Consider the following 11,745-nt stretch of genomic DNA (forward strand, 5'->3'; position numbering starts at 1 on the left):
GGGTTTGCTTCATATCCCTTCACCATATGACTTTTCTTTTAATCGGAGGAAGATTACTGATGGCAGGAAGACTGAAATGACAGACGTGTTTGGGCTGAAATTGTTAAAGAAGCGATGATGATGATGATGATGATATCCTTGTATGAAAATTTTCCTGATCAGATTCCGTAGAGAAAGTCTTGGCCCGGCATGACTGGGTTGCGTTATGTTTGTCGAGTGTCAATGTTTGCTCTTGAATTTCCTGCTGAAGTATTTTGTCCGGGCAAACTTCATTCTCGCCTGAAATTTCCTGTGATTTCCTGTTTTCTTTATTTCCTTACAACGTGTCTGGGATTTCTCTCTCTCTCTCTCTCTCTCTCTCTCTCTCCTGTGTTTGTGTGTGTGTGTATCTATCTATCTATCTATCTATATATGTGTGTGTGTGTGTGTGTGTGTGTGTGTGTGTGTGTGTGAGAGAGAGAGAGAGAGAGAGAGAGAGAGAGAGAGAGAGCGCCGAGACAACATCCTTATCTCCTGGAACTCACACGCATTTTTCCCCTCCTCTTACGTCACAATCGATTGGCTCCAGTGAATTGCGAAATAACGGAACTTGTCTCGCTATGTGGATAGGTTATTGATAGATAATTGAAGTAGATAGATAGATAGATGGATGGATAGGTAGGTTGGTAGGTAAGCAGGCACGTAGATGAATGGAGAGAGAGAGAGAGAGAGAGAGAGAGCAGAATTCACAAGACACTCCCAGACCACGTACTGCAGGGGAGGGATTCACATACACTTATTACCCATGGATTTCCTGTCGCAACTTTGATTTTTCTTGCAAGTGAAACTAGAGACACGGGACGATTCTGGTCTTCATTCATTGGTATTTTTTTGCAGGAGGAACTGGAGACATGGGGCGATTCTGGTGTTCATTCCTTGGTGTTCCTATAGATAACGTACAGTATCTATGTTTAGTTTCCTCTTGCCTGCTTTGTGTGTGTGTGTGTGTGTGTGTGTGTGTGTGTGTGTGTGTGTGTTTTTATAAGGCAAGAGAACGAAAGAAAAGAAACCGGCTGTGACCTTCAAATTTTTTGCTGTACTTCTTGTCTGTCTTGTATTTCTAAAGTGCGTGAAAAACAATAGCAACTAAAGGTTGCGTAAATCAGGTGTACTTACCGACACCGAGGACTTAGCACGTGTGACAGAGGCGGTTTCTATGTATGGACGAGTATCTTCGTATGTTTGTATGTTACGTATCTCATCATTGCTGGATCCGATTTTTTGACCAATGCTGAGATATATATACTGTTTGTGTGGGTCTGGGAATAAGTGGTCCGAGTTTGATGCGGATCGACCAAAGGTTAAAGGTCATGGGTCCAGATCAAATTTCATGGTGCATGGTTATTTCGTGAGTTTCGGATCTGATTTGGATCAAAACTTGCATATATAATGTGCGAGTCTGGGAAGGCGTGATTCTGTTTTGGTGCACATCGATCATAGGTCACGGTCAAAGGTCATGTGTCAAGCTCAGAGTTTAGCATGCGGCGTTATCTCATGACTGTCTGGTCCGATTTGGATCAGAATTCGCACATGTATTGCGCACTGATGTGGGAAGAAGTGACCTTATTTTGGTGCAGATCGACCAAAGGTCAAGATGACAAGTCAAGTTCAAAGCTTGGATGTGGCGTCGCTTTGCTCTCTGAACATCCTTTCTGTTCGTTTTCTTTTTAAGTGACGCCGAAAACGTAGCTGTTGTGCTGGAGTCTGCTTCTGTGTGCACATCTATATTAACAAAATAACTCATAAGTAGGCCTACCTGATCCACTTTAGATTAGGAAAACAAAAAACATTGTATGTGGATCTGCGAAGAACTGATTCAGTTTTGGTGCAGATTGCTCAACAGTCAAGGTCAAAGTTTGGGCGCGACGACGTTGCGGTCTTTGAACGCTTTTGATTTAGTCGTTAGTGTCGCTGCGTATCACAGCTTTATTTGCGTTATTTGGCAGGTAACCTCTCAAAATGTACGATAAAATACCTCTATTGCAATTTTATCAATAAGTAAGCTTAATGTAAGCTGTCGCCACTGCAGTAATATTGCCATTAGAATAGTTAGCATTGAGTTATTATTCATACCGATCAGCTTAATGTATTCAGAGTTTTATGCCTCTACCAAAATAAAGTTTAAAAAGTCACAGGAAAGTCAGAGGACACACTGTGCTGGAATGTTTTTGGTTGGTGACACTAATGGAGATGTGGCGCATTGAATCGCGTCACTGGGTTAAAACTTTCACGGGTTGTATGAAAGATTTTGAATATCGAGAAGTGTTCTTTCTTGACAACAACGACAGTGGGTGGAGGAGGAACAGTAGGCGGATGAAGGAAGTGGCGGCCAAGAGGAACGTCAAGGAAAGAAAAAATATAGAGCGAGCAATGAGGAGCCAGGGAATGTAAGACTTCCAAGGAATTCCGCAGCATAAACCCAAAACTGTCCACTCATCGTCATGGGGCAGGTAGAGGATGTGAGCATTTTGTCTCCGGCTTGTTGTGTAAGAGTGAATCAGAGTTTCCTTTGGCTCTGGGTACTGTAAATATAAGGGGGGGATGCGGCGACGTGGTGAGCAGTTACTCGCTTGACGTTGAGGTGGATGGTACGCGGCTCGTCACTCCGGAAATCTCCTGGTGCCTCTCGAGTGACACGTTCGTTGAGAGACTTGCAAATATTGACTGATTTGACGAATAAGTGCGAAGAAGTTGAACAAGGAACTATAACTGGCTCACTGAGTGCGTTTACTGCTGCAAGTGTGAACTAGATATTTTAAGAGTGAGTGAAGAGGAAGTACAGGAGAAAATCAAGAGAGAAGAGGCGCTCACTTGAGAACCCAGGAGGCCTGCAAGTCGAGCACGTACCACTTCTTTTATTTATATAGGGTGAGTCATTAGAGTGCGTGTGAATGGACTAGTCATATTTATATAGGGAATTACCTGGTACTGAGACTGTTGTTAGGCTGTGTTAGGTTGGGGTATGTGCGTCATGTTTTCGTAAATGTTCCTATTATGTAACTGCTGATTATTGGGTACCTAAGATTTCTGTACTCAGATTTTCGTGCCTTGGCTTCACATTGCCGTAACTTGTTCAAATGGAGGAGTTTTTCGTTTACACTGACGCTATGTTTTGCTGCATTATTAACTTGTCCAAACAAAAAGCACACTTTCACTGGTGGGTAACTTTCATCTGCATGAATACTTTTTTTTTTTTTTTGCAGGTGTGTGTGTGTGTGTGTGTGTGTGTGTGTGTGTGTGTGTGTGTGTGTGTGTTGTAGTAGTAGTAGTAGTAGTAGTAGTAGTTGAAGTAGTAGTAGTGGTAGTTGTAGTAGCTTGCCTCATGATGTGAAACTAGTCGCCTGAGATTAAGTGACTAGTGAGATGAGTTGTGAAATGACCCACGTTGACAAACACCCGCCAGTCATTGATGAGCCTCCCCCCCCCCTCCAGGCTTGCATACCCCTCTGCCATCCCCCCCCCAGACTTACACATCCCCTGCCATTTCCCCCTCCCCCCCATGTCCCTCCTCCATGTCAGTCTTCCCTACTATTATTATTGACAATGGTTATTGAAGTCCCTCCCCTCTCCCTCCCTCCCTGTTCCTCTCTCCTTCCCTGTCCTCTCCCTCATGTATTCTCCTTCCTTCTTTATCTTCCCTTACCTCTTTCCCTCCCTCTCTTCTCCCTGCCATTCTCTCTCTCTCTCTCTCACACACACACACACACACACACACACACACACACACACACACACACACACACACACACACACACACACACACACACACACACACACACACACACACACACACACACACACACACACACACACACACACACTGACGAATACCAGCCTAGTGAACCTTGCCTCCTCCTCTGTCTCTTTCGACTACCTTGAAATGAGAGGGGAGGGAGAGAGAAAGGGGTAAAGAAGATATTGCTAACACCTCCAAGTCAATTTTTTTTTTTTTCTGTGTTGCTATCGGACGTCTTTATTCACTGTCAGGAAAGACCTATTGCTGTGAAAAAGATCAGGGAAGGATGTGTCCAACCAACCCCCTCCTCCATTTCGAAAATTTCCCCACTAAGCTGGGTAAAATACAATATCCGTCTTTTTGAAGAAGTTAAGAGGCTGGCGACAGAATCACAGTTTATCTTGAATTGTGTGTGTGTGTGTGTGTGTGTGTGTGTGTGTGTGTGTGTGTGTGTGTGTGTGTGTGTAAGACTGTGTATACTTTTATCCTCATACATCTGCCAAACAAAGCAGACTAGAGTGAATGTTTAAGGGAAAGCAAAATAGGACATCTTAGCGATTTATTCTGCTCTTTACATCGCGTTGTCCTCACATCTCTTATTAACTCAAACAGCATCGATATTTAAGCGATATAAATAGCGTAAATACAATGTTAAGTGAAAACAGGCAAATAAATCGCTTATATAAAAGTGTTTCTAAGCCTTCTATGCTTCTTTCATAACTCACCGATGTTCGTGGCTACAGCGTCATTTCAGACCACACACTTCTTATCTCTGTTATCTCCTGGACCTTTGATGCCGCGCTGTCATGGTCAGTGTGTAATAAGTCTTTCGTATCTCTTGCTCTTTAGCGAGATAAGGTCGTAGTACATGACGTTGGCAGTTATAATACCTTAGTTCTACAGGTGTCTTTTATCACATATCTTAGTCGTATCTTAGTGATGCCGTGTAAACCAGCACTATCTTACACCACACACTGCTTATCTTATCTGTAGGTGAAGGTCGTAGTGGATGACGGCGGCGGTATGAGACTTCAGTTTTATCACTACCATTTATCTCAGTCTTGCTTTATGAGCCCTCCACTGACACACACCACATACTGTTACTCTCTGTTATCCTTTTTCTAATGGTAGGGAATGGATATTGGATGATGATGACAGTGCAGTACTAGGCTTCATCTTTATCACATATCATTGGCTTATTGCTTTAGATCTGTCTCTCACTGGTACTTTGTGAACCCAGATCTATCTCAGGCCACACACTGATTACTCGTATCTCTTGTTAACTGAAAGTGAGAGAAAGGCGGAGTGTGTGGTGCTAGCAGTGAAAAGCCTTTGCTGTATCTCGTATCGTTCATTCCGTTAACCTGTGTCCCGTATATCCTACACTGGCTTATTCCACACAACTTATCTTTCTTATCTCTTGCTCCTAAATGAGAGAAAGTCGTACTGTATAGTGTTGGCAGTACAAGGCCGTAGTTATTTCAGTTAACGTCATAGGCTTATCACCATAGGCTGGAATTTGGATAAGCGGAAAAATTTTGAGTGTTTGTTCCTTGTCCAAGACAGTTTCACCAAAAAAAAAAAAAAAAAAAAAAAATACAGACACGTAACACAACTTTCCATCAACAACTTATATTCTCAAAACAGGAAAAGACTTCCTCAGTAACCTAGACTAATTTCATCCTACCAGTGTCATCATTATCTTATCTCCGTTCTTATCTAGGCTGTCTCTCCGCAGATCGACGAGGGCTCGGGGTGGAGGGGTTGGGTAGTATGAGCCTGTCCGTGATGCTACCCAACTGGCCATGGCTGGTGACGGGGGCCCTCACGGGGTTCCTCGCCTACTGCAACATGCCCCTGTCGTGGAGGACACCGCCACAGAAGGCTACTTTAGGTGAGTTGAAACCCTTACAGTATCAGGATAACCTTTATTTTTGTCGTTGCCGCCAAAGAAAGCTGCTGTGTGTGTGTGTGTGTGTGTGTGTGTGTGTGTGTGTGTGTGTGTGTTTTGACTAGCCCCCTGCACATCTTGAACCCTCTGAGTACTGAAAATCCTTTAGTACCGGCAGAACCCATACTATAAACACTGACATCATTCGTGCGTCCACACCCCCACATTTTGGCAGCTAGTGCTAATGTGTCACTTACATATACGTGTTAGTCATGCACTCATTTATATGCTACTGGTGTAATACTGTGCCCCTTGGCAATGCGGATATGACGCTGACTAACTAGATTTCTCCAGCAGTACTTATGTGGGCTGTTTGCTTGGTTAATATTGTTAGAGCTTAAGGAGTTTCATTGTATTTTTCGTATTAGAGAAAGTAAGATATGTTTTCAAGGGTGACTGACGTATAAAGGTCGCTCTCTCTCACACACACACACACACACACACACACACACACACGAGCGCGCGCGGGTATGTTATACAGATAAATCAGACGCACTGGAACACACACACACACACACACACACACACACACACACACACACACACACACACACGTATGTTCTACAGATAAATCGAATTCACTGAAACACACACACACACACACACACACACACACACACACACACACACACACACACACACACACACACACACACACACACACACACACACACACACACACACACACACACACGTTAATAACACCATTGCTATTATATACCGTACACATGCGCTCCATCCCTGTGTCCATACTGGAAGAGGAACCAAACTGAGCAGAAACTTTTTCTTCACAATAAACTACAGTATTTCGTTATGTTGTTATGATGCAGGAGAAGAGACGCCTTCGTGTGGTGGCATCAGTATAACCATGCAGCACAAATGCCTGGTTATACTAACGTCCCTCATGTCCCCTCATATCCCAAAAGAGGATTGTGGGCTGCAGGAGGAGGGCAACTTCAGCTTGTAGTCCACCAGGCTGACGTTTCAGATGAACCTAAAGCTACAGCTATGTGGGTATCATGCTTCCTGTAACCCTTTTGCTGTGGATGGTGCACTTGGCTCTGTTATTCCTGCGAATCTCAGACAATTTTTTTAAACCGAGAGAAACCCTATCAGTCAAAGGCTTCACATCCCTTCCGTTATTGGTACACTGAGGAATTTTGTTTATTTAAGTGGTCACAAGACGATTTTGTTTAGTCATGAGAAAGCAGTATTGGAAAAAAAGTGCCTACTTCCTATTCCCCACCTAGTCAACCGTAGTCCAGTATATGTAAGGGTAAATGACCATCCTCCTACCCTTGATGGCATTACATGTTTGAAAACCCTCCTGTCACCTCATGGAGATCGATAATATTCAAGGATATCACTCAAAGTGGGGCATTCAAACCACTAGACCACCAGGCACAATGTTTGTAGTAGTAGTAGTAGAAACCCCAGGTTCATATGAATGCGAACCCAATAGACTACAGGCTGAAGTTACCTTCCTCCTGCAGTCCACCCTACTCGTTTTGGGTGATAGGGAGGGATTGAGGGATGTTTGTAAAGCCAGACAGCTCCACCGTCCAGTTATATCTGTGCCACCACTTGAAGGCTTCCCTCTCCAACTCCAGGCACAGTCACAGGGTTAAAAAAACAAACTCCATCATCAGCTCATGTGATCTTCCTTCCCCAGACTGGCTTCGTGTTGCGCCCCTGAAGAAGCTTGATGGGAGTGAGAGGCGTTTGTTGGGAGAGGCCCTTTGGCGGGATAGAGGAGCAGTCATCATGGCAGTCAGGCGGCCTGGATGATCTCTGTGTAGGGAGGTGAGTAAGAATGAACTCTGGCAGACTAGGGTTTCCTTATTTGGCTGTGGAGGATGGAGGATGAGATATGAATGAGGGTGGTGTGAGTTAAAGGGACGGCAGTCAGATGGCAGAGGCCTGGGTGATATGGAGGTGATTTGTTTGTTACTACCCCCCTCCGGGATTTTATGGACACATTGTATGGGAATGTGAGTAGTGTATATTAAATAACAGCTATCTGGATTGGTTGTATGTGGGACTTTGCTTCAATGGGACCAGTCATTACAAGGAAGTGCAAATGGATAATATTCTTATATGATTGGCCTTGACTGATGGCATCTATTAAGGGTATTGGGTGGTGGCAAAGGGCTGATTTCCTAGTTTATTGTCAACCAGAAAAAAAATGGCTGTAGGTAGAACTACTTATACTCGTAGATGTTTATGTTTTATTTTTAAATATACAGCAAATTTGTTACCAAGGTATGGCATTAGATATAGTTATATTTCTCCGTGTCAGGCATAGTATCATTAATATTATACTGTAGTAGTAGAGTCACTGGATTTATAAGCACTAATATATATTTAGGAGCTTCAGGGAACATATCAACTGTCCATTTTTGTTTTGGCTTATTCAGTACTGTATTGTTATAGTGTGCTAAGACCTACCTTATATATTACTATCTACTCATGAAATCTGCAGTGTGCATATAATCTATCCGTCCATTCATTATCCTGTGCTGGGGCTGGGGGCTGGGCTACTCAGCTCAGGCAATTAAGACGAAAATGCACAATTCAGTATACAGATTCTTAATGAGTAACATCCACCACCAGGAGGCGCAAGCGCTCTCCAGCCTCAAGCCACATTTTGAGGCCAAGAGAATCCCGCTGTATGCCCTCCTTCATGAGAACCTCGGGGCTGAGGAGTTCATGAACTTCTTCCCTGGTGGTGAGCTGCTGCTGGACGAGGAGAAGAGGTTTTATGGGCCCGAGGAACGCCGCATGTTGGTGACTGGCATGCTTCGGTGGAGTGTGTGGAGCAACATCAGGAGAGCCAGTAACAAGGGTGTTGATGGCAACCTAAAAGGGGATGGTTCACTACTGGGAAGTAAGTTTATGGTGAAACTTATATATCAAGTTGTTTCTGTGACCCCAGGTTCATTTGGATGTGAACCTGGTGGACTGCAGGAGAAAGTATGCACATGACTTTGGATTGCATATGAACACTGATTTTAATTTAACCAGTGCGTGTGGCTAAAGGGGCAGTCAGGCAGTGCCCAAATATCCAAGCCCATCTGGGGAGCCACACAACTTAAGCTGATACACAGAGTTTAAGTGAACTTGCGACTATGCTATCACATCAGTTTCTGTGTGCCGATGTTCACTACGACTGTAACATTGGAGGATCGTGGAAAAGTGTGTCATCACTATGGTTTTATAATCTTGGAAAATTTTATTGCTGTTTATAAACAACTGAGAAACCTGTAAATGTGGTAAATATGATATCACCCCCCTCAGGAGTCTCCCTTCACCATACTGTAGTGAGAATACAGTAACATGCATATATATACTGGCCACAGTACAGCAATGTTCATTACCAGTTAGCAGTCCTATTTTCTTACACCCTTGCTCTCCTAGACTACACAGTTTAATGAATTTCTCATAAGAGTAAATCAGATAAGTTTTGTCACTTGTGTTTATATTTTGAAGTCCTCTTGAGGGTGCAGCCTGGGATCATTTATTCCTTCAACCGATAGGGCCTTTCATAGCCTGAATATAGTAATTTGTTATTAGGCTTAATGAAATATAAAAGTATACTTGTACTGAAAGCATTAATGGAAATTGTTTCTTTCCCTTCACCCTTGTGAGTTTCTTGTAAGCTATACAAAATCGTCAAATGATTTCCAGTGTGTGGAGACTGAAAACAATAACCACCATTAATTTCTGGATTTTGTAGCTACTTTATCATGTAGGATGAAAAAAGATACATTCTCACATAAGGTCATTGTTTTTCCCTTAGGTGTGTTTGTGGTGGGACCCAGAGACCAGGGAATACTATACGAACACCGGGAACTGGAGTTTGGCGACCACCACAACTCCACACTGCTCCTGGAGGCCATCGACAAGATCAAGACACACGAGGAGTAGCTTTGTCTGTGGCCCAATTGTCTTGTATCAGGGTCGTATTTTTATCAGTTAAAGAGGCTCCGTAGCACTTATTTCGTACCATTTTATTTCTGTATCTGGCATGTTTTGATATATGCTTGAGAGATGCTTGTGCACTCTGTGCCAGTATCAAAAGGACATAAATACTCGCAAGTACAAAAACAGCAAGCAAAGTGTATCCCAGAGGAAAAATATTAATGTATTCTTGAAAGATATTGATACATTCAACGCCAGCATTGAAAAGACATAAATAAGATACGGGAAAACAGTAAGATGTAGTAAGCTAAACGTATCCCTAAGAAATAAGGGCTAGAAAGTCTTCAAAACCAGCGAGAATATGACCCTTAGTGTTTAGTATCTTGATTTTTCCATATCGTGTACCTGCTGTTTTGTTGTCATTAGCTCTTGTTCTCCTCCTTCTAGAGTATTAGTGTTTGTATTTATTTTTGGTGTGTTGAAAGTGTATATTTCTCTCTTTTCATTCTTTTGTTCGACTGTGAAGGTGTTCAGTCATGTGAAAATGTAGACAAATGTGTTGATCTGTGATGTTAGCGTAAATTACCTTAGTAATGTAAATAGTCCATGATTGCCAGTTCTGTAATTTATCAGCAGATATAAGACTACAAATAACCTTGTGTGTCTTACAAAGGCCAGAGTTAGTGATACATTGAAGCTAATAATGTGCACTGAATTGCAGTAACCCTGATACTAAGCAATTTCATATGGTACCGTATTACACATACATGAAGTACAATGGATTACTGTTATATACTGTACAGTACTGGTACAGTTATACCGTATGCCGATATATCATTGCTATCTAGAAACGCCCGAAGGTGAATACCGGTACTTTTCCTGAAACAGTATGGACCCATATGAAAACAAAATCAGGATTGTGTAAACATGATGAATTTTAACGAAACACTCTTCTTTAGGATAGTATAACACCCATATGTACTGTACACTCTTCAGTTTGACAGGATAACATCCATATGTGGTCCAGAAACTTATGTAAGAATTAAGAGATAGTACAGTGTATCAAATGTTCCCTGTCACCATTATATGACCCCCATCTGGGTGAAGGACAGGAGTTGTGCACATCAGTTCGAACCTTTAAGAGGCGGCAAGTTATTTTATTCATGTAATGCCACCAGTGGTCATAATTTGTTCACTAACCCTGAATATTCAGGAGTATGGTAGCCTTGCAAGAGGTAACATAAGAGTGGTTGTTACCAATTTACAATCCTCAAATTACTGTGATGTTCCAGTTACCCAAGAGCCTCCTGATACCTTCCTCAGAGCCTCCCCTATGAAAGCCCTTGCTCAAACTCCAAACAGTGAGCGGCGAGGGCTGGATGATGTTAATGAGGCTGAGGGGGGTAAGTGGGAGGTTCACGGGTAACTCTGTTTGTCAGGTAATAATGCACGGATAGGCAGTCATTTCTGGGGGGTCATTGCTGGTACTCAGCCTTATATGATAGTTTATTTTCTTAAGTTGATGCGATGTATGGATTCAGCGTAGCAGCTAACCAATAAAGAAGTGCAAAGTCATTCATTCATTCATTCATTGCCAGACGCCATGTATCCCAAACGGGGTGGCCAAGGGCTCAGAGTTAATTGTATGCATTTTTTTTAAATTTATGTTTACATTTCGAAGAAACAGCGTTGTAGTGGCAGCGTTACCACTGGTATGATTTTTTCACTTCAATTTTAAGTCAAGTAAGGTTATTTTGTAGTCAGCTCATCTATAACGTGCTCTCTCATAAAGCTGATTGCCTATAACACGGTAGGTGACCACAGCACGGTTGGATCTACTGCAGTTCAGGACGCAGGCCCAGCATGGTCAAATATGAAATTTCCTGTCACTGTATGATTGTTTATTCCTATCACGCGACTCCAGTGAGCCCAGAGGCTCACTGGAGTCGCGTGATACTGTGTTTTGATGGTGTGAGGTGATGGTGTAGGTGCTGGTGTTGCCTGGGTGATGATGTGGAATGATGGTTTAGGTGATAGTGTGGAATGGGGGTGTGGTGATGGTGACGTTCTTTGCATGAGAGGGAGAGAGAGAGAGGGA

General features: G+C 42.8%; 1 protein-coding gene across 1 annotated transcript; it reads left to right on the plus strand.

The window, feature by feature from the left end:
* Positions 1–2,801: 2,801 nt before the first annotated feature.
* Positions 2,802–11,213, plus strand: LOC145410990 (peroxiredoxin-like 2A). Its single transcript, XM_080281049.1, is given in 5 exon segments — positions 2,802–2,907; positions 5,514–5,669; positions 7,399–7,529; positions 8,340–8,613; positions 9,526–11,213. Coding segments are annotated over 4 exon segments (654 nt in total). The 5' UTR covers positions 2,802–2,907; positions 5,514–5,548; the 3' UTR covers positions 9,654–11,213.
* The last annotated feature ends 532 nt before the right edge of the window (positions 11,214–11,745 follow it).

Source organism: Coenobita brevimanus, chromosome 87, assembly GCF_032717465.1.
Source record: "Coenobita brevimanus isolate Jiangsu-jjx chromosome 87, ASM3271746v2, whole genome shotgun sequence".
Lineage (NCBI taxonomy): Eukaryota > Metazoa > Arthropoda > Malacostraca > Decapoda > Coenobitidae > Coenobita > Coenobita brevimanus.